Source organism: Lagenorhynchus albirostris, chromosome 11, assembly GCF_949774975.1.
Source record: "Lagenorhynchus albirostris chromosome 11, mLagAlb1.1, whole genome shotgun sequence".
Classification (NCBI taxonomy): Eukaryota; Metazoa; Chordata; class Mammalia; order Artiodactyla; family Delphinidae; genus Lagenorhynchus; species Lagenorhynchus albirostris.
The window spans coordinates 17,077,855-17,102,034 of NC_083105.1; the positions used below are offsets into that span (position 1 = coordinate 17,077,855).

The following is a 24,180-nucleotide window of genomic DNA, read 5'->3' on the forward strand; positions in this document are numbered from 1 at the left end:
TTTCCAACCAAAAATATCCCAACACGACCTATTTGTGCCAAATAGCTAAGAAAATTCACAGAAATAAAATAAAAGCATGGCTGGGGTAAGATGGGAATAAAGACACAGACCTACTAGAGAATGGACTTGAGGATATGGGGAGGGGGAAGGGTAAGCTATGACAAAGCGAGAGAGAGGCATGGACATATATACGCTACCAAACGTAAGGTAGATAGCTAGTGGGAAGCAGCCGCATAGCACAGGGAGATCAGCTCCGTGCTTTGTGACCGCCTGGAGGGGTGGGAAAGGGAGGGTGGGAGGGAGGGAGACACAAGAGGGAAGAGATATGGGAACATATGTATATGTATAACTGATTCACTTTGTTATAAAGCAGAAACTAACACACCATGGTAAAGCAATTATACTCCAATAAAGATGTTAAAAAAAATAAAAAATAAAAGCATGGTTGATTCGCAGGTTTGTGAAAATAGCCAAATGTCATCACATTGAATTTACTTCTGTTTTGTTCTGCATGTTAGTGTACTGTGATTTATTTTTGAAAAGAGAGGGAGAGAAAAAAGAAAGTCTCGGGCTTCCCTGATGGCGCAGTGGTTGAGAGTCCGCCTGCCGATGCAGGGGACACGGGTTCGTGCCCCGGTCCGGGAAGATCCCACATGCCGCGGAGCGGCTGGGCCCGTGAGCCATGGCCGCTGAGCCTGCGCGTCCGGAGCCTGTGCTCCCCAACGGGAGAGGCCACAGCAGTAAGAGGCCCGCGTACCGCAAAAAAAAAAAAAAGAAAGTCTCACTCCCTGATATACATGTGGGTCTGTCTTATGATGATTAAGTTTCTATATATCTTCACCCATGCTTTCCTCCTTATCTCAAGTTGCTAAGGGGACCCTTCTATGTTTTTAATCCTTCTTGCATGTTGTAGAATCTATGTACATTGATAACTCCCTCAGCCACACAGATAACATCTCCCCAAACTACCCTCAGCTCTTCGTACTCAACTTGCTCCTACCCTTTTGCCTATGGGCACACCTACCTCTCCTCCATGTAAAAAATAAACAGAAAAAGAAAAACAGACTTCAATATACAAAATCATCCATACACATAACTAGGCAGAAATAATCACAAAGAAACGGAAGAAAACAGTGTAAAATATTAATGATGATTGTCTCTGGTGGGAGGATAATAGCTGATTTTTTCTTTTTAAAAAAAATGCTTTTCCATACTTTCTGAACTTCCTTAGTATTCCTTTTATAACAAATATATTTCTTGGGACTTCCCTGGTGGTCCAGTGGTTAAGTCTCTGCGCTTCCACTGCAGGGGGCACGGGTTTCAATCCCTGGTTGGAGAACTAAGATCCCACAAGCCACACGGCGTGGCCAAAAAAAAAAAAGAAATGTATTTCTTAAAATATGCTTCCTCTTTAAGCTACTAACATCTTTCTATCTCTTACTGCCTTTTTGTTGTAAAACAAAAGACCAGGCATCCCTTCCTCACTCCTAAGTTCGCTTTCACCCTGACTCCATCAGAGAACTCACATCACCCAACTGAAACCAAGTGACCAGTGTGGCTGTCACTCTACATGCACTGGCTTCTCTTCTCCCTTTAGCCCATGTGATCTCTTTGGATCATCAGCCATCCCTTCCCTTGGCTCAAGTTTGAAACCACAGGGTCATCTTCGCCTCAGATTTTCCTTTCCTTTCCTTCCCCATTCAGTCATTCAACGGGTCTTATCAATTGTATTTCCGAGTGCGCCTTGAACACACCACCTCTGCTCCTTTCCAGTGTCCTGTCTGCTGTCTAACCCTCTCATGGCCTCAGCACCATTAATCCCCTGTGCCTCCACCCCTCCCCCATCTCACATATCCCACTGCCTTGGGAGTCATCACCCTAAAGCTCAAACACAGTCATGTAATTCCCCACCTTAAAATTCTGAATGGCTCTTGAATGCATATAAAAACCAAGTACAATGACCGGCCTGGCACCAAAGGCCCTCCACAAGCCGGCTCCAGCCCACCAGACTCATCTTCCACCTCTGCTGAGCCTACACCACAGGCTCAGGGCAGACTGGTTGACTTCCCAGAAGAGCTGGGGCTCTCCTGCACCCATGTGCCTCCTTTCGTGCTCTTTCTCCTGCCCTGGGTTGCCATCCTTCTCCTTCCTACACAAACTCTTACTCACCCTTCAAGACCCAGACAAGCATTAAATTTTGACTATTTAATAATTAACTATTTTAATAATTAACACTTAAAATCACACTGTATTTTGGTCCCCAGTAGCCACTGACCTACTTTAGGGCAGAAATATCATTTTATTTGTTATTAAATCCTGGCTTCTTGCCTATAGAAAACAGGCAAATAAACAGGTAAGTGGAGATATAATAAAAATCCCAAACCTTCCCTAGAGAACTATTTTTATTATATATTAAGGGAGTAATCATAACGTTTCTGACTTGTAAAAAACAATCGTAATTCCCCCCCAAAGACTTTTACGTGGTCTGTACACTATGGTGGTTGCCCTATTTGAAGTTCTGTACTCTTAGCATCCATTACGTGAGTTTGGCCACTTCTTTTGCCTTGAAATCAGTGTCTTCAGATTTAAAACAAAAAGAAAAAATTTAAATCTTCATAATATAAGTTTAAATTGTCTTAATTTCTTAGCTCCTTTCATGGCACCCCCTAAGTTCATAGCACCCCCCAATGTTATGGTCAAGATTTATAAATCTACAGCTTCTGATTTTTTCTTTAAAAAGGGTTTGAATATACCTTTTGTGCAAGGAAAAATAATACTATAATATTCTTCAATTTTTTCCAATTAAATTTACCATATTTATTTTTTAAAGGGTCATTTATTGAGTAAAATTACATCTTTTTAGTTATAGAAACTATGAGGTACACAAAGCCACAGAAAGTTTAAATTCTAGAGAATTCAGGATTTTAGAAAGTAGTTAAATGGCATTTCATGTCCTGGAGTAGTTAATGTTGACAAAATGTCCACAAAGGTATCACTAAATCTTCTTAGAAATTTCCATGCTTCTGAAAGAAAGAGGAAGTCATGAAATCAATCTCTCCTTAAAGAGAAATGATGGAATTCATTTATTAAACACTATGTCCACAGCACGATACTATTAACTAGAGGGGACTTCTCTCAATTCCCAAGGGAGAAAAGACAAGGAGATAAATAACACTATAAGCCCAATATGACATATCATAAGACAAGTCCAAGCTGCTGTAAAAGTTCAGAAGAGGAAGACATATCCAGTAGAGAGATCCAGGAAGTTCTTCTCGTAAAGGATAAGATATAAACCCAGGAGAACAGATAGAATTTTCACAGACAGAATTGGGGAAAATGCCATTCCAGGCAGAGGGAACAGCAAAAAAAAACAAGGAGCCAAGACAGGAAACAGGAGGTCAGTTTGAGACCATGAGAGTGGTCTCAGAGCAGGACTTCAGCTCACCTCTGGGTCCTTGGCCTCATTCACTCTCTAACTGCAGGGTTTCCTTCCCCCTAAAGGCTGAAACCTAAAGGGCCTTCCTATTCCCAAAGGATTCTGGGCTCAATCCTGTGGGCAGTGGACACTAATCAAAAGTTGGGAGTGGAGGGCCTAAAAGGGCAGGGGATTAATCTGGCAACAACATATATAAAGGGAGGGAGAGACTGAAGAGAGACCCAGATACTGCAATAACAGGAACAGGTAAGGATACTGAACACATTGTTGCTAAACGTTTTGGTAATAAACTCAACCACTGCCACCAGGACACTGAAGCATTCTATACTGCCTCCTTTTATATGGGACTCGAAAGTCCCATATAAAAAGCTTATTTAATTCCCAAAAAACTTTACAACCCTATTCTAATCTTCTCCAGATTCCTTTTTATAATTAAAAAAAAAGTCCAACTCTGCTTTTGACGAAAGCTTTTAAGGCCCACCACTCCGTTTGCCCCTGCTGTGAAAGCCTTTAAGAAAGCTGGGAACTTGTACATGTGTGCTGGCGGGGAAGATACAGCCAGGCGCTCCTCTGCCCATGCACAGGAGCCTTCACCCCAGCCCCACTCCCAATAAAAACCAAAGCTGCTCACCCCTTCCTTCACTCAGACTGAAAGGACCAGTTCGGGAGCCACCCTGCTCTCCCCAGAAAGCCTCATTATGTGAGCAATACACCTTTTCCTACCCTCTTGGTGTGTGTGTGGCACCATCGGTCTTGACATCCAAACCAGCTGGGGTGGCTTGGGCAGAGGTTGATTCCACAATCCATGGAGTGACTGCAAACACTCTTTCTGTTGTTGTCGTTCTTGGGATTCTCCATCCCCACCTTCTCCCTCCCCCAATCCCAATGTCCAGCTCCCTAATGGCACTTTTTTTTTTTTTTTTACAGAACTGCTGATTTTTATTTATTTTTTTCACTGAAGTATAGTTGATTTACAATGTTGTGTTAGTTTGTGGTATACAGCAAAGTGATTCAGTTATATATTTTCTTCATATTCTTTTCCATTATGGTTTATTACAGAATATTGAATACAGTTTCCTGTGCCACAAACACTCTTAAATAGTGAACTACTGCAATGTCCTTACTATACCTAGATTTGAGGTAGGAAGATGCAAAGAAGGGGCATGATGGAAACACTGAAAGGGTCCTGTGGTATGAAGTTCAACTCAATATTGATTACCTTGAATGGTCATATACATTCACTCAAACGTCTAATTATTGACTTTAAAACGATTCAGCGTGCATTTGGTAAATGCTTGGCTCCAGGCCCTCCTCACGGGCTAAACTCTAAGATGTTGCATAGTCATAGGAGCTAGGTGCTTAATTCTTCCATAATCATTTGCTTGCAATTAGAAGAAATCTCTACACAAGCTGGTATAGAAACAGAGTTAAACATTTCCCTTTCTTAAAGCTCTGAGTTAAAATGCTAGGGCAACTGAAACGCTAAAATGAAAAGTCACAAATAAACCCATTCTTCAAATAGCCCTTTAGTTATAAACCAAACAATAATCTTAATTTGTGCTCAGTACAGAAAGTACTTCCATGTCTTTTCAGCCAAACCTACATATCTAAAGGTCATAACCATGAAAACAGTGTCTTCCTCAGAAAGAGTTTAGAAAATCATAATATTAAGTACTTACACATCTTTAGCTGCTCCTGCAGGGCCTAGAAAAAAAGAAAAAGATAGCTTTCCATTATCTTGATAGTATTGCTACAAAAATCTTAAGCCCAATACCCAACTAAAATAATATTTTATAAGGGATGAGTTGAGAATATGATTTTTTGAAAGATCATCTTAAAAAAAGAAAAGGAGAGCAGGAAAATCATAAAATCCAAATCTTCGGTTTAGAATTTATTCTGCCCATTTTTAACAATTCCTATAAATTATAAGGTGTTGTTTCTGAAAGGGATTTTACAGACCGCCCAAACTAATCTGCTCATTTTACAGATGAGCAGATTAGGAAACTGACAGATTTGAGAAATATTTTCTTTTCTAAGCTAGTACCTACATGGAACTGTTATAAGTCACGCTATGTACTAATCATAAAGTAAAGCAAAGTCACAAGACAAAATGGAGGTGATGTCCTAAATAAATTAGCAAGACTCAAGGATGCCAGCCCAGCTCCAAAAGGAGTAACATACATTTCTAACTCTGCTTCTATTTGCTACTGAACCCTCTCGTTTCTGCTTCCCACTCACGTGCCAAAAACAACCCATCTCTTTTGGACCCCAGTCCTATCACTTAACACAGATTCTCTGCCCACAGCACAGTTCCATCTGCACGTCCTCCCCCTAATATCCTTACCTGAACAATACAGAACTTGGTTCCAACTTTACAAGCCACATGGCATTAAGTATACTTTAATCTCTTAAAAACTCACTTCCCTCTTGTGACAAATGAGGAAAATAAGAATACCTTTCTCAAAGGTTATTGTGAAGTTCTTTAAAAGATGTATATCCTTATCAAAATACTAATGACATTTTTCAAAGAAATAGAACAAATAACCCTAAAATTTTTATGGAACCACAAGAGACCCTGAATTGCCAAAGCAATCTTGAGAAAGAACAAATCTGGAGGCATTATGCTCCCTGATTTCTAACTATATGACAAAGCTATAGTAATCAAAACAGTATGGTACTGGCAAAAAACAAGTACACAGATCAATGGAACAGACTAGAGAAACCAAAAATAAACCCATGCATACATGGTCAATTAATTTATGACAAATGAGGCAAGAATATACAATAGGGAAAGGACAGTCTCTTCAATAAATGGTGTCAGGAAAACTGGACAGTCACATGCAAAAGAATGAAACTAAACTATTATCTTACATCATATGCAAAAATTAACACAAAATGGATTAAAGACTTAAATGTAAGACCTGATACCATAAAAACTCCTGGAGGAAAACACAGGTGGTAAGCTACTTGACACCAGTCTTGGAAATTAATGCTTGGATCTGATTCCAAAAGCAAAGGCAACAGAAGCAAAAGTAAACAAGTGGGACTACATCAAATTTTAAAACTTCTGCACAGCAAAGGAAACCATCAACAAAATGAAAAGACAACCTACTGAATGGGAAAAAATATTTCTAAATCACATATCTGATTGGGGTTAATATTCTAAATATATAAAGAACTCATGAAACTCAATAGCAAAAAAGAGAGAGAGAGAGAAACCAACCTGATTTTAAAATGCATGAACATCTGAATAGAAATTTTTCCAAAGAAGATATACAGATGGTCAACAGGCACATGAAATGATGCTCAATATCACTAATCATCAGAGAAATGCAAATCAAAACTACAAGATATCACCTCACACCTGTTAGAATGGATACTATCAAAAAGACAACAAATAACAAGTATTGGTAAGTGATCTGGAAAAAAGGGGGCACGAGTGCACACTGTTGGTGGGAATGTAAATTGGTGCAGCCACTATGGAAAACAGTATGGAAGTTCCTCAAAAAATTAAAAACAGAATTACCATACAATCCAGCAATTCTACTCCTGGGTATTTATCCAAAGAAAACAAAAACACTAATTCAAAAAGATATATACACCCCTATGTTCATTGCAGCATTACCCACAATAGCCAAGATTGAAAACAAGTGTCCATTGCTGGATAAATGGATTAAGGAGATGTGAGACATATATAGATATACCTATATATATGAGGCTAGAATAATAGAATTCTACTCAGCAATAAAAAAAAGAAGGAAATCTTGCCATTTGCGAAAACATGGACGGACCTTGAGAGAATTATGCTAAGCAAAATAAGTCAGAGAAAGACACATACCATGTGGTTTCACTTATATGTGGAATCTAAAAAACAAAACAAATGAAAACAAAACAAAAGTCAAAGATATAGAGAAAGGAATGGTGGTTGCCAGAGGGGAGGTGGGTTAGGGAATGGGCAAAACAAGTGACAGGGGTCAAGAGATATAAACTTCCAGTTCTAAAATAAATAAGTCATGGGGATGTCACGTACAGCACAGTGACTACAGTCAATAATACTGTAGAGCATACTTTAAAGTTGCCAAGACAGTAAATCCTAAAAGTTAACTATGCATGGTGACAGATGGTAACTAGACTTGTTGTGGTGATGATCTCACTGTGTATACAAATACGGAATCATTTCATTGTACACCTGAAACCAATACAATGTTATATGTCAATGACACCTCAGTAAAAAACATTTAATAAATTTTAAAAATTATAAAAAGATGTAAACAGCACAAAGTCTGGCACATAAAAATAGTTCACTAAGTTGTTATTATTAGCAGTCACATTTTCCTTAATATCTCAATTTCCATATCTATGAAATGGGAATTAAATTAACTTCTGCACAAGTCACAGAGGTGTGAAAATAAAGGAAAATGTGCTACAAAATAAACAAGTAAGTCTGCAAAAAAGTTATTGCCAAAATTGTAAAAACTGTACCCCAGTGATATTAATCTAGGATCTATAATTTTGCAAATTCAAAGCAGAGCATAAAGGTAATCAAGACTATGTCTCAAATAAATTCTTTTAAGGCTTTGACCAAACCTGAACTTTGTAACAAACTTGAGTCTTTACTCAGGGAAGAGTAACATTTCTGTTCCCACAATTCTCATTAAAATTATATAAATAAAAACTGCTTTGGAATCTGAGATCATAAAACCAAAAAAGAAAAACGTAAAATTTTTAAAACCTTAACATAAGAACAGTGGAGTGTTTTGATAGGTAAAAATAAAGGATTAGTGCCACCAAAAACCCATAAAAATTAACGTTTTATTTCAGAGTCAAAACAAGCATAAGAATCTGGAAGAAAGTCTAAAAAGAAAATAAATATCCTCATTTTCTTATTTTCATTTTCATGGAAAAGGACAGGGAATGATTGGGGGGTTGCTGCACTCAGGGGAAGGGAGAGCTGGAGGTGTTGGGGACTGATTCTGTGATGTCTTACAGAGAGAAGAAAGCGATCATGATGGGTCATGAGTGCTGGGCCTTTAGAGATGAAGGGCCATCAGGCACAATCCACAGGGAGGGCACAGCAGACAGAAGCTGCCCCACTGTGTCTCAGGGAATGGCAGCAGGGTGGTAGGGAAAGAACAGCGTGGAATTGGAAGGCAGAAGACCCAAGTAAAATGCCTGCTCCAGTATTTGTTTGACAGTCACTAGTTCACCCAGCTTCAGTTTCTAATACTGGGCCGACAAAGGCAGCTGAGAAGACAAAGTACAATAAATGGCTGTGAAATTCACTTCAAAACAGCCACACGTTGCCTCCTCAGTACCTATTTTAATCAGCCACCAGCAACCCTGCATCCACTTCACCTTGACTGCACCAGGCTCCAGGCACCCTTATGGCCACTTCCCTGCTGGGTTCACCATCTAACATCCCAGCAGGCTCAAGGCAGATGCCAGGTACTACCTTCCAGAAGGAAGTCAGCAGGCCATTTCTTCTGTTCTCAAATGTCCCTCATTTAAAGGGCAACGTCTATTTAATAACTGCAAAGTGAAGGAGGCCAAGAAGTCAAAAACACTAAATCCAGTCTATACATATGATTGTAATGTACACTCCATCTTTATAAAAGGGAAGAAGGTATGCATCTTCTTAGGAGCAAGGTAGCAGGGGGTTAATGATAAGGTTATAACCAGGGCAGGTAGAACACGACTCCCAACACACAGCTTCACAGAGAAAAAGGAAAAAAAAAGACGACTGTAATTGGTGAAACCCTCAGCAAAACTATCAGAATATCTAGGCATAGAAAATGTGAAATATCTCTTTGTTCTGCAAAAGTATAAAATCATAAAATTACTAGAAATAGAAGAAAAACTCTGATTACCCTCAGTGCAACATTTTAATCACACTTCACCTATGTATTGATGATAATTAACCAGACGGAGAGTTCTTCTCTAGATAATTCATGCAAAAGATCCTTTGACTACAACTATTCAGATAGTGCCAAAATCCCATTTGCTTTAAGTTATGTTTATGGTTCATGTGATTCATCATTTATTGAACAAGTATTTATAGTGGTGTAGCTACTTCTTTCAAGCCGTCTGGGATAGAACATTTGTTCCTGTTAGTACCACTTCATTTCCTGCCAAAATGACTCTTTACTATTTGAACATAGCCGTGGTACCTTAATATAAGGGAGGCAAGGTAAAAATGTTTCTTGTGGGATAAAAGCACCACAAAATATATAGACCATTAGAATTTTTGTCAGTCAAAAGATTTAATGACTATTTTCCTAAATTGTAGTACTGATAATTATAATTTTAAATATCTTCCTAAAAAGTAGAAGGGGGGAAGGTCTGCTCTCAGAAAAGTATCATATAGAGTTCCAGTGACAAATATTGTAAATGGTTAGGGTGTGTAAAGAAGAATATTTCCTTCTGAATGTAACTGTTTCTTTAACACTTAAAGATTATTGCTTGTTCACAATATCACTTCACTTCACCGTTATTATGTACACCGTTGGTTTTTTTTTTTTGGCCGCTCTGCATGGCATGTTGGATTCGCCGACCAGGGATCGAACCTGTGCTCCCCGCAGTGGGAGCGTGGAGTCTTAACCACTGGACCGCCAGGGAAGTCTATACCTTTTATCAACACTTTCATCAAAATATTTTAAAATTGTATTCATGATTCTCCAAGTCAAAAGCCTCAGTCACTTAAAAATGCATAGCAAATTCAATTTATTTTAAACATTTAAAAAACTTAATCTGATATTGAGGAGTCATAGAAAGATATTTGATCTTTGTTCCCCATTCCTGGCACAGAGCTTCTAGAACCCTTGGAATTTCCTGAGAGATAGGGGTGATAGGAACCTCTTTCATTCCAATGAGGAGACTCTTGGCAGCCCCTACACAGCTTCAGGACGGGAGCTGGTCACCAGAAAAGGCAAGGCTTGATTAGAAGCTTGGAACTTTCAGCCCCATTCCCTGTCCTCCTGGGAAAAGAGAGGGGCTGGAGATTAAGTTAATCAGCAATGGCCAATGATTTGAACAGTCATGCCTATGTAGTGAAACCTCCATAAAAACCCCTATAAGGGGCTTCCCTGGTGGCGCAGTGGTTGAGAGTCCGCCTGCCGATGCAGGGGACACGGGTTCATGCCCCGGTCCGGGAAGATCCCACATGCTGCGGAGCGGCTGGGTCCGTGAGCCATGGCCGCTGAGCCTGCGCGTCCGGAGCCTGTGCTCCCCAACGGGAGAGGCCACAACAGTGAGAGGCCCGCGTACCGCAAAAACAAACAAACAAAAAAACCCTATAAGGACAGGGTTCTGAGTTGAACACATCCATGTGCCAGGAGGGGGCAGCCCCCAACTCCATGGAGACAGAGACCCCCTGCCCCTGAGACCCTTAACATGTCCCCTGTACCTCTTCATCTGGCTGTTCATTTGTGTCCTTTATAAGAAACTGGTATGTTTAAACCAGTAAGAAAAGTGCCTTCCTGAACTCTGTGAGGCATTCTAGCAAATTGTCAAATCTGAGGAGGGGGGCTGTGAGAACCCCCAAATTTGCTGCCAAGTCAGATGGCAATGCAAGTAAGCTGGGGACCTGATCCTTGCTACTGGCATCTGAGGTGAGACCATCTTGGGGGACTGAGCCCTCAAACCTGTGGTGACAGACACTAACTCTGGGTAGGAGCATCAGAATTGAACTGGATGGTAGGACATCCCAGTTGTTGTACGAGAACTGGAGAAGTGGATAGCATCTGGAGGGAATAAACCTCTCAGATATTCTTCATGTTTTATAAAAATCAGGTACCCCCATAAAAATCGGGTACCCCCTGAACAACCTTGAAATGCTTTATGAATCACACCAAGATTAAATTGCACTGTATTTGCTTCAGCAAATAATTATTTATGCTCCAGGTATAGTTTGTAAACTATATTTTCTTATTTTATCCCATTCCCAGAACAAGTGCAGAAAAAGCCTTGTGTATTAGTTCCACAGGGCTGCTGTAGCAAATCACCACTAGTTGGGTGGCTTAACTCAACAGAAATACGTGCTCTCAGAATTCTGGAGGCCAGAAGTACAAAATCAAGGTGTCAGGAGTCCCCAACTACCTACAGAGGCTCCGGGGAAGAATCCGTTCTAGGCCTCTTAGCATCTGGTGGCAGGAGGCCCTCCTTGGCATTCTTTGGCTTGTGGCCACATAGTGCGTTTTCTGTTCTACACCTGTCCTCACACCACCTTCTCTCTGTATCTCTGTCTTCTCCTCGTCTGTCTCTTATAAGGAAACTTATCACTGGATTTGGGGCCTACCCAGACAACCTAGGATGATGTCCTCATCTCAAAATTCTTCATTTAATTATACCTGCAAAGACCCTTTTTCGAAACAAGATAGCATTCACACATTCCAGGGATTAGGATGTGAACATATCTTTTTAGAGGTCACCATTCAATCCACTACACCTTCTCATCCCTGGCCTCCTCCACCTCTCCAAAAACAGAAATTCCCTTTTGAAAAGAAATACGTAGCAAAATTAATCTTGGGGGAGAATTACGTTTAATATGACATATCATACATTCTGCAAACACAGACAAAATTTTACTCCTTGTGCATGAGAAAGCCAGCTGCAAGATACTACATCAGTTCAGTGATATTAAGTAGATATTTATAACATCTTGGTTCCTATAGACAGATGTTCCTTTGTAATCTAATCAGTCTTATAAGTTAAAAAGATTGAGCTGTACTGCCCAGCATGTTTTCAATATTGTTCAGAGTCATACGTTTATTGTTATGAGTTTCCTTACATGTGCCAAATTCTAATACAAAGAAAATATTTCTCTCTTTTAAAAGGTCACATACATCTGTCTATTAGAGAATATAGTCTATTAATGCCTTTTTTATCACTGTTCTCTATGCACTTTATAGCTTTCATGTAACATACTGGAAATATTCACAAGTAAATGAATTGCTAAATTACATATTAAATCATGTCTCTTTGTTCAGACTGAGTAGTGATAATTTAAACACACACACCAAAAAATAAAACTATGTATATGAAGAATTTCTAAAAGGTACTAAAGATTTACAAATCACTCTTCTTTCAGCATAAATCATCAGAAATATAAATGATTATGGCTCTCATGGGAAATAATAAAAATATGCAGAAACATTTTACTCTTTATTTGTTTTATAAAAGAAAAACGTCCCTCTGAGAACTGTATAAACATAACTACAGAAAAATAAACAGAGTTCCCTCTAATTTTGACAGCTTGCTACGTCTCCTCTGACCCATAATAGTTCTAAAACTATGTCATAGTCTCAATTTGGCCCAAAGAAGGAGAACAACAGCTCTTTAGTTCATCTAAAGCAGTGTTTATTTTTTAATAAGCCAATAAGAGATACAGATTCATTAGTCATTTCTTCAGTAATGCAGAAAAAAATTCAGGTCAACGTGTCCTAGAAATATAATTTTTTTAAAGTATAGTTGCTTTACAATATTATATTTCAGGTGTAGAACATAGGATTCAATATTTTTATAGATTATGCACCAAACTTATTAAAATATTATTGACTATATTCCTTGTGCTGTACCTTACATCCCTGTGACTTACTTATTTTATAATTGGTAGTTTGTACCTCTTAATCCCCTTCATCTATTTCACCCGTAACTCCACCCCCAATCCCTGGCAGCCACTAGTTTGTTTTCTGTATCTGTGAATCTGTCTCTGTTTTGTTATAGTTATTCATTTGTTTCATTTTTTAGATTCAACATGTAAGTGATAACATAGAGTATTTGTCATTTTCTGTCTGACTTATTTTACTTAGCATAATACCCTCTAGGTCCATCCATGTTACTGCAAATACAATTATGTTAATGAACGTGGAAGCTCTTACAGAAAATCTCTTTGCTTACAGGTTGTCCTTGCTGAGTAGCTATGCTTTCAGCAGGTAAAAATTAATAAATAAAGGTAGCCATATAAGTACAGACATAAAGTAACACATTGACAGTTAGCTGCTATAATTTAAGCCATGTCTAGATTGAGCTGTAAGTGGCTCATGGCAGAACTTGGGTAATTCACTTGGGTCACCTTCGTGAACCATTCACATGGTTGCAACATCGATTCTGGGGAGTTGGAACAAGTGAACCTCCTGATTCTGCTGCATCAGTGGTAACTGTCTGAGCACAGGCGTTTCCACACCCCTCATCATTCACATCACGTCAAACGCGGTACACCCAAGAGTATATGGGTCGCCTGCATCCTCTTACCTTCCTTTAGAGGAAGTAACATCTCCCAGTCGCCCAGGCTTTAACAGTTTGGGTTCATTTTTCCTTCTCCCTTCCCCTTCCTCCCTCACATGGAGCCCATCCTCAGCCTAGCTGGCTTCCAGGGGTCCCTGACATCAATGCCTCCATCACTCACCGACGGCCCTCTCACTTCACTCACTCCTGACAACAGCGTTAAATTATGTCACTCTACATGCTCGCTCTTTCCTTCTATACCAGTCATGAATGTCTTTCCCTATATTAATAATAAATAGCATACTGAGTACTTACATGAGGCACTGCTCTAAGCACTTTACATATATTAACTCATTTAATCTTGAGTAGGTTCTATAACTACTCTCCCATTTTACAGCTGAGGAAACTAAGGTACAGACAGTTTAAGCAAGTGGCCCAAGGTCATGCAGCTGATAAATGATGAAAGCAGGATTCAAACTAGGATTTTTTGGCTCCGGTGCCTCCTCTCAATTCTGAGGCCTTCCTGCCTCTCTGTCCTCCTCACCCCCATCCTAACTGTTCTTACTTCCAACACCCTGCAACCAACATGAACTACTAACCCAGTCAGGCCTGACTTCTCACTGCCCTGAAATGCACCGAACCCATTTCTGTCCCTATGTTTTCATACGGCTCTAAAAATGCCCTCCCTTCTGTTTTCTGCTTATTCAAATCCTACCTATTCTTCAAAGTCAAATCGAGTCCCACCTCCTCCAAGCAGGCTTCCCTGATTGCTTAAGGTTTTATTTCATTCCCTCCAGTGTTACATCAGTCACAGGGCACATGATGAAAATTTAGGACTCAATTTTACAACTTCTTTGTTTCCCCAATATAGTTATTTATTCAACAAAAGAAAAAATTTTAAGACCCTAAAAATTCCATTGAAAGTTTGGATATTGGTCTAGAGGCTGAGGGTCCAGCTGTGAACAAGATGTGCGAGGCTCTCATGAGGCCTACCTTTGGGGAAGGGGAACAAAAAAGACAGTAAATAAATTAACAAAATATCAGCTCTCCAGCAAAGAGTGTTTCAAACAGATAGAAAACAAGAGTGAGTTCAGCATAAAGAACAGAAAGAAGGATGGTGGGGCTGGGACCTAAGTGAGATGGGGGGAAGTAGCACAAGATATTAATGACTTCTTTGATGATATCAGCAAAATTTTATATTATTCCCCCCCCACATGGCCTGGACTAATACTGAGCATGGTGGAAGAATTTTAATACTACCAAACCATTTACAGATGTAGATTAAGGGCGGACCATACAGCTACAGCAAAAGAAGAGAATGCAATTACCTATCTAATTGAGGATAAGGAGATAACTAACCTAAGTAATTGGACTCAAAAGAATTAGAGTAACTCCCTGGGTACACTGATAAAATAGGATAAAGAACTGGTAAATTCCTCCTCCACGCCTTCTCAGACTATTAGTATATAAATAACAGAAGAACCATTATAGAAACATTCTAGTAGTAAGCTATGGTCAGATAGCTGCCAGTTACACATCTCTGGTAGAAAACCCACAACTCACCAATTCAATCAACTACCATGAGCAGAACACTTCTGCAATGACTCTGCCCTGCAAAAAGCTTCTACAGCCTGCAAAATAGCCTGCATCGAGATAGGCTCTTGTAGATATCTGGAACCGTCCAAACTTTGAAGGGATTTTCTGGTTCACATAAAATAGGATTTTCTGGTTTACATTACAGACTTGCTCAACAATCTACATGTATGACTGTATACAGGAAACGACTGACCTGTTGTGGATCATCAGTTCAAATGCAAGGGTGTTCATGTCTCGGCCTAATTAGAGAATACATTCAAGGGAAAACAAACGGCTAGAGAATCTGATTGCTGAGTGAGAGAGTGGTGGGGACGGAGAGCAGAGAAAAACACACAGAAAGCAAAAGCTCCCTGCCCTATAGCAAATGCAACTCCTTAAAAAGGGACTCTTTATGTCAGAAAGAGAAAGATAAATACCATATGATATCACTTATATGTGGAATCTAAAATATGACACAAATGAACCTACCTATGAAACAGAAACAGACTCACAGACATAGAGAACAGACTTGTGGTTGCCCAGGCGGAGGGAGGGTGAGAGAGGGATAGAGTGGGCATTTGGGGTTAGCAGATGCAAACTATTATATATAGGATGGATAAATAACAAGGTCCTACTGTATAGTACAAAGAACTATATTTAATATCCTGAGATAAACCATAATGGAAAAGAATATAAAAAAGTATATATATGTATAACTGAATCACTTTGCTGTACAGCAGAAATTAACAAAATGTTATAAATCTACTATACTTCAATTTTTAAAAATGGACTCTTTAACCCAGATGTTTCTCTACAGTTTAGGGTCTAGACTCTACACTATGCAGGAAAAATGTACTGAGTCTTCAATGAATGGAAAATACAAGAAGTCCTTGTATAATTCTAAGTTGGGAAAAATCAAATCCCTACATTGAGAGGGTGATCTTATTAAAACATTAGAATGGAGAGAGTGCTTGTGTAAGCAGAATGGTTCTCATGATCCCATCTACACTGAAGCACTGATAGCTTGACTCCTCCCCAAAGATTTCTCCGATTAAACTAGCATCTTATTCAACATCTCCTGGGCATTTGGACGTTTGATGTATATTCTACTACACCTTGCTTTGCAACTGTTCTCAAATGGTTAACCCTCCTACCTAGACAATCAGCTTCTTAAGAGGGGGAAAGTCTGATTTCATTCTACAATCATCCCTTGCTGGCTGCCCCTACCCTTGCCCTAAAATTTCCTAAAAGGGTACAAAGCTTTGCACATAGAGTTAGAAATCTACTATAAAGGAAATCTAACCCGAATTATCTAGGGACTGAATGATCTGATTCCTTCTGGCCATTTGACCATTGTATTGCACTTTAGTTTTTCCACATGTTGGACATACAGAATCAAATTTACTCAAGTACACCACTAAATATCAATTTGTCATAGAAACCAATTTCACCAGACAAAAGCCAAGAAAGCAGTTGTCCAAATAGCCCAGGGAAAACAGAAACAATTATCTGGTTTTACCTGAATTACTTAGGTAGTAAAACAGGGCTTACAATGGAGATTTCAGGTTGGGGCATCATTATAAATTGCAAATGCATCCTCTGAAAGTAGATTTGCCATGTTCTTATAGAAAAATATTCAAGGAAAACCATTTCACCTTCAACGTTGTAGTTTCTACTACTATATAATAATTACAGTACAGAGTACTGTAATATAATAATTACAGTACAAAAAAGTAAAATGAAATGCCCACAGTAACACAGCCAGCACAGTGCCCATGTCAAGCTTGAGCCTCACTCTCCAGACTCAAGTTCAGCACCTGCCCACCATCCTTCTCTGAACTGTTTTCTTAACCTTCCATCTCTCCTCCTTTCTGAAACAGAAGTCCTACCACCAGCTGATAGAAAATTTCAAAATAACAATGAACAAATCCCGAAGCTAGCCAGCTGGACTCACTAGCAGAGAAATGTTTGGGGGGTGACTTCTCAGAGACAAGGGCAGAGCCATCAAAGAAGCGATGCAACAACTCCCAACTCAAATGTTTTCTCCTCCTTCATGTTTTACAGTCTGCCCTCGGCATCTTGCTCTTCTCTGAACATACAGTAATTTTTAGCAAAGAGCGAGCTTGAGGAGAGAACAGCATGCTCTTACAGGAGCTGTCCTTCGTGAACAAAAGTGAGGCTACTCATCAAGAAGACATGCACTTGGAGTGTTTTTTTCAATATAACTGTATTTCCCTTTACATAATAAGGGATGTGCTCCTGGGGTGGGGGGGGGGGGAAGGTCAACCAAATATTTGTAAAGAGGATTATATTTTCTCTGTTTGTTACATTACCATTGCAGAGCTCCCTTATCATCATTCTGGTTTAGCAGTGGAACTCCTCCCTCTATCCCCAAACCTGACAAGCAGTTCATTAATAAACAAAAATGTAAATGAAGTAAACTAGCTCCACTTTAAAGGAAATCTGTTACAAATCCTTCCTATGATTTCCTTTTTTGTGTATTGTGGTTAATGGTTCTTAACCTTTTTAAAAGTAGGGTGAACATGCAGTGGAAGGCGTAGGGCCACAGTGCATGTTAGATTGAGAGATATACCCTTGACACTTGAACAGCGCAGGGGTTAGGGGCCTCAACCCTCCACAGAGTTGAAAATCCGAGTATAAATTATGGTCAGCCCTCTATATCCGCAGTTCCACATCCTCGGATTCAAACGACCAAAGAGCGTGTAGTACTATAGTATTTACTATTGAAAACTATCCGTGTATAAGTGGACCTGTACAGTTCAACCTCATGTTGCTCAAGAGTCAATTGTAATTCCTGGTGCAGGAAATGGCCTTGACACTGTTCCAGGTTTCCACGCAGAGCTCTCTGGCCACTCTCAAGTTAGAATCCTGTCCTTGCCTTAAGGCACTAACTAAGCTAACTAACCTATGTCACTGTTACAGGAATTGAAAAATGTGTTCCCCAGTGGCTCTCTGCCTATCACAAGATTGAGAACTTAATTCGCGATGGTAAATGTTACCTGCAAGAGATAAACTTTTCAATGAATTATTACCTGGGTTCATTCAAAGCTCTAGGACTAGAATCCCACATATTGTAGCACCGTTTCTTAAAATATTCCATTTGTGTGGTCACTGACAGCCAAAGAGGAATAACAAACTTGGCCAATTAAATGAGCAGATTTCCATATCTGATCCCATACGTGAACATCAAAATAAACTTTAAATAAATGAAAAAGGCTTAAATTTTAAACTACATCTTCCAGGAGGTCTGGGTTAAGGGAAGTGACAGACCCAAGGTCACAAAGTCATTGACAGGGCATCCATGCCCGCCTAGGAAAATACTGCAGCATCAGAGTGCTGTTCCCATTTGCTGGCTAGGATGGAATGTGGCATCTGATTGATCTCAACTGGATGAGATATGAGTTCTTTATCCAAAAGACACCAAAATAGGTCAGCAGATATTACTCAAAACAGATCCAGACTCGTAAATCAGTGGACACTAGCTGGATCAAAGAGAACGGTTGAGTTTTGGAATAAGTCACTCGATACAAAGCCTGGCTGACTGCGTAAATCTGTAAAAGACTTCCCCTGCCAATCAACAAAATGAAGAGGTGTAAACAAAACTTTCAATATTTTTTTATTTTTTAAATGAAAAATATGCGAACAGATCACTGCTAATATTAAAGCTCTGTCACACATATTCTAAAGCATCCTCAATACTGCAGGTTCTCAGAGAAATCGTACAAGCAGCCCAGCGGGTCTTAAGCATCAAGACAGACTCGGATGAATTTTTAGAGCCCTGTTTGCAGTTCTTCCCAACGCACTAGCACCCCCCTCCCCCCAAAAAAGTCCTGAATTGTTCTGCTGCACTTTTCCAGGTGCAGCCTCTGGGTTCCGAGGGGCTGGGGGCGAGGCCTGCGGGAGCGACTGCGGGACGAGGGGGTGCGGACGCCGGCCACGAGTAGGAACCCTCTCTCCCAGGAGGGTTCCAGGTCTACGCGCTGCAGGGGAGCCCCGCCGCCAGGACTCCCCGCGCTCCCTCCGCAGGATCGCTCTGCAGGCTCGCCTCGTCCCGGCGCGACCGCCCCCCGCACAGGGGGGACATGCCCTGCTTTCGGTCTTTCCAAAACCGGACAGTCTGCACCTGTCCCGAAAATGGGGACGGGGAGAGGGGGCTGCTCGCCCGCCCTGCCCGAGGTCCCTGCATCCTTCCTTCTCGCCGCCTCTCTCCTGGCCTCTCCCGCAGAGGCGGCCCGCCCTGCAGAGCTCCCCACAGCCCCCGAGTCGCCGTCACCGCGCCCCCAGCCGCCCGCCGCGCTCACCTTGGCCCGCGCCCGCGCTGGTGGCGGTGGAGTTCCCGCAGCCCATCGCGCCGCCGTCCAGGGAAGCCGCGCTCGGAAGCTGGCAGCCGCAGATCCTGGGGGCGGAGACGGAGGCGGAGGGCGTCGCGCCCCTAGCGGGAGGCCGGCAAGAAACACACTGGGCGGAGGGGCGCGCGGGGACAGCCCCCTCCAGCTACCGACGGGCGCAAACCTGGGCACCGCAGGCTTGGGCGGGCCGGGACGGAAACCACCGGGCAACCCTCGCCCCCGCCGCGCCCGGCTCTGGGACCCAGCAGGACCCACCCGTCACCTGGGCAACCGCGGCGCCGGCCAATCCGCAGCCTCCTGCGGGCTCCCCGGCTGGGCATTGGTCGTCGTTAAGAGGGGGCGGGAGTTTAAAGTAGGTTGGGGCGAGGGCGGGGCCGAGGGGCGTTGCCGGTGCAGGCTGGAGGGTGAGGCTGGACGGCAGAGGATGCCCACCTGCTTGCCTTCCACATCCTCTTTGCCTTTTCTTCCTTTTCGCCACTTCCCCACCCTGCTCCAGGATGTGGGGAGGAGAGGAAGTGTCAGGAAACAGCTGTTTTGAGCACGGTGGGCGCCCAAAATATGTTACAGACTGAAGCCAACACTGAAATCCATTTCTGCTCTAACAGAAAACCAATGCAACTCTGTTCCCCCATCCACAGTTGCAACATAAGTCTTCCCCATGTTGGTCATATTAACCTACTCGACTTTAAAATGGATATCTGCCACAATTGTGATGATCTGGATCCAGAACCTTGAGCCAGGAGATAGGTGGGCCCCAGGCTGAGCAGCTGGAATCTGTCCCCTGTGGACAGATACTCCAACATAAAGATAATGGCAGGAGCAAAGATGACCTGAGTCCTGCTTGGATAGAAGATAAAGAGACCACATATTTCTCTTTTTTTATTTTTTTGAATTTTATTTTATATATTTTTTTATACAGCAGGTTCTTATTAGTTATCCATTTTATACATATTAGTGTATATATGTCAATCCCAATCTCCCAATTCATCACACCACCACCCCCACCCCCCGCCGCTTTCCCCCCTTGGTGTCCATACGTTTGTTCTCTACATTTGTGTCTCAATTTCTGCCCTGCAAACCGGTTCATCTGTACCATTTTTCTAGGTTCCATATATATGCGTTAATATACGATATTTGTTTTTCTCTTTCTCACTTACCTCACTCTGTATGACAGTCCCTAGATCCATCCACGTCTCAGCAAATGACCCAATTTCGTTCCTTTTTATGGCTGAGTCATATTCCATTGAATATATATATACCACCACTTCTTTATCCATTCGTCTGTCGATGGGCATTTAGGTTGCTTCCATGACCTGGCTACTGTAAATAGTGCTGCAATGAACATTGGGGTGCATGTGTCTTTTTGAATTATGGTTTTCTCTGGGTATATGCCCAGTAGTGGGATTCCTGGATCATATGGTAATTCTATTTTTAGTTTTTTAAGGAACCTCCATACTGTTCTCCGTAGTGGCTGTATCAGTTTACATTCCCACCAACAGTGCAAGAGGGTTCCTTTTTCTCCACACCCCCTCCAGCATTTGTTGCTTGTAGATTTTCTGATGAAGCCCATTCTAACTGATGTGAGGTGATACCTCATTGTAGTTTTGATTTGCATTTCTCTAATAATTAGTGATGCTGAGCAGCTTTTCATGTGCTTCTTGGCCATCTGTGTGTCTTCTTTGGAGAAATGTCTATTTAGGTCTTCTTCCCATTGTTGGATTGGGTTGTTTTTTCTTTTAATATTGAGCTGCATGAGCTGTTTATATATTTTGGAGATTAATCCTTTGTCCGTTGATTCGTTTGCAAATGTTTTCTCCCATTCTGAGGGTTGTCTTTTCGTCTTGTTTATGGTTTCCTTTGCTGTGCAAAAGATTTTAAGTTTTCTTAGGTCCCATTTGTTTACTTTTGTTTTTATTTCCATTACTCTAGGAGGTGGATCAAAAAAGATCTTGCTGTGATTTACGTCAAAGAGTGTTTTTCCTATGTTTTCCTCTAAGAGTTTTATAGTGTCCAGTCTTACATTTAGGTCTCTAATCCATTTTGAATTTATTTTTGTGTATGGTGTTAGGAAATGTTCTACTTTCATTCTTTTACATGTAGCTGTCCAGTTTTCCCAGCACCACTTATTGAAGAGACTGTCTTTTCTTCATTGTATATCCTTGCCTACTCTGTCATAGATTAGTTGACGATAGGTGCATGGGTTTTTCTCTGGGCTTTCTGTCTTGTTCCATTGATCTATCTTTCTGTTTTTGTGCCAGTACCATATTGTCTTGATTACTGTAGCTTTGTAGTATAGTCTGAAGTCAGGGAGTCTGATTCCTCCAGCTCCATTTTTTTCCCTCAAGACTGCTTTGGCTATTCGAGGTCTTTTGTGTCTCCATACAAATTTTAAGATTTTTTTGTTCTAGTTCTGTAAAAAATGCCATTGGTAACTTGATAGGTATTGCATTGAATCTGTAGATTGCTTTGGGTAGTATAGTCATTTCCACAATATTGATTCTTCCAATCCAAGAACACGGTATATCTCTCCATATGTTTGTATCATCTTTAATTTCTTTCATCAGTGTCTTATAGTTTTCAGCATACAGGTCTTTTGTCTCCCTAGGTAGGTTTATTCCTAGGTATTTTATTCTTTTTGTTGCAGTGGTAAACGGGAGTGTTTCCTTAATTTCTCTTTCAGATTTTTCATCATGAGTGTATAGGAATGCAAGAGATTTCTGTGCATTAATTTTGTATCCTGCTACTTTACCAAATTCATGGATTAGTTCTAGCGGTTTTCTGGTAGAGTCTAGGAATCTCTATTTATAGTATCATGTCATCTGCAAACAGTGACAGTTTTACTTCTTATTTTCCAAGTTGTATTCTTTTATATCTTTTTCTTCTCTGATTGCTGTGACTAGGACTTCCAAAACTATGTTGATAATAGTGGTGAGAGTGGACATCTTTGTCTTGTTCCTGATCTTACAGGAAATGCTTTCAGTTTTTCACCATTGAGAATGATGTTTGCTGTGGGTTTCTCGTATATGGCCTTTATTATGTTGAGTTAGGTTCCCTCTGTGCCCACTTTCTGGAGAGTTTTTATCATAAATGGGTGTTGAATTTTGTCAAAGGTTTTTTCTGCATCTATTAAGATGATCATATGGTTTTTATTCTTCAATTTGTTAATATGGTATATCACATTGATTGATTTGCATATATTGAAGAACCCTTGCATTCCTGGGATAAATCCCACTTGATCATGGTGTATGATCCTTTTTATGTGCTGCTGGATTCTGTTTGCTAGTATTGTGTTGAGGATTTGTGCATCTATATTCATCAGTGATATTGGTCTGTAATTTTCTTTCTTTGTAGTATCTTTGTCTGGTTTTGGTATCAGGGTGATGGTGACCTCATAGAATGAGTTTGGGAGTGTTCCTTCCTCTGCAATTTTTTCCGACAGTTTGAGAAGGATGGTGTTAGCTCTTCTCTAAATGTTTGATGGAATTCACCTGTGAAGCCATCTGGTCCTGGACTTTTGTTTGTTGGGAGACTTTTAATCACAGTTTCAATTTCATTTCTTGTGATTGGTCTGTTCATATTTTCTATTTCTTCCTGGTTCAGTCTTGGAAGGTTGTACCTCCCCTAAGAATTTGTCCATTTCTTCCAGGTTGTCCATTTTATTGGCATAGAGTTGCTTGTAGTAGTCTCTTAGGATGCTTTGTATTTCTGCAGTGTCTGTTGTAACTTCTCCTTTTTCATTTCTAATTTTATTGATTTGAGTCCTCTCCCTCTTTTTCTTGATGGGTCTGGCTAATGGCTTATCAATTTTGTTTATCTTCTCAAAGAACCAGCTTTTAGTTTTATTGATCTTTGCTATTGTTTTCTTTGTTTCTATTTCATTTATTTCTGCTCTGGCCTTTATGATTTCTATCCTTCTGCTAACTTTGGGTTTTGTTTGTTCTTCTTTCTCTAGTTCCTTTAGGTGTAATGTTCAGTTGTTTATTTGAGATTTTTCTTGTTTCTTGAGGTAGGCTTGTACTGCTATAAAATTCCCTCTTAGAACTGCTTTTGCTGCATCTCATAGGTTTTGGATCATCGTGTTTTTGTTGTCATTTGTCTCTATGTATTTTTTGATTTCCTCTTTGATTTCTTCAGTGATCTCTTGGTTATTTAGTAATGTATTGTTTAGCCTCCATGTGTTTGTGTTTTTTATGTTTTTTTCCCTGTAATTGATTTCTAATCTCACAGCGTTGTGGTCAGAAAAGATGCTTGATAAGATTTCAATATTCTTAAATTTACTGAGGCTTGATTTGTGACCCAAGATGTGATCTATCCTGGAGAACATTCCATGTGCACTTGAGAAGAAAGGGTAATCTGCTGTTTTTGGATGGAATGTCCTATAAATATCAATTAAATCTATCTGGTCTATCGTGTCATTTAAAGCTTGTGTTTCCTTATTAGTTTTCTGTTTGGATGATCTGTCCATTGGTGTAAGTAAGGTGTTAAAGTCCCCCACTATTATTGTGTTACTGATGATTTCCTCTTTTATAGCTGTTAGCAGTTGCCTTATGTATTGAGGTGCTTCTATGTTGGGTGCGT

At 40.5% G+C, this 24,180-nt stretch overlaps 1 protein-coding gene across 2 annotated transcripts in view; it reads right to left on the reverse strand.

The window, feature by feature from the left end:
• Positions 1-19,829, reverse strand: part of C11H12orf75 (chromosome 11 C12orf75 homolog) — a 37,701-nt gene extending 17,872 nt beyond the window's left edge. For both annotated transcript variants that reach the window (XM_060164714.1, XM_060164715.1), the window contains exons 1-2: positions 19,555-19,829; positions 5,116-5,140 (exon numbers count right to left, since the gene is read on the reverse strand). In XM_060164714.1, coding sequence (XP_060020697.1) covers positions 5,116-5,140; positions 19,555-19,600 — 71 coding nt within the window. In that variant the 5' untranslated portion in view covers positions 19,601-19,829. The remainder of the gene's footprint in view (positions 1-5,115; positions 5,141-19,554) is intronic.
• Positions 19,830-24,180: the final 4,351 nt, after the last annotated feature.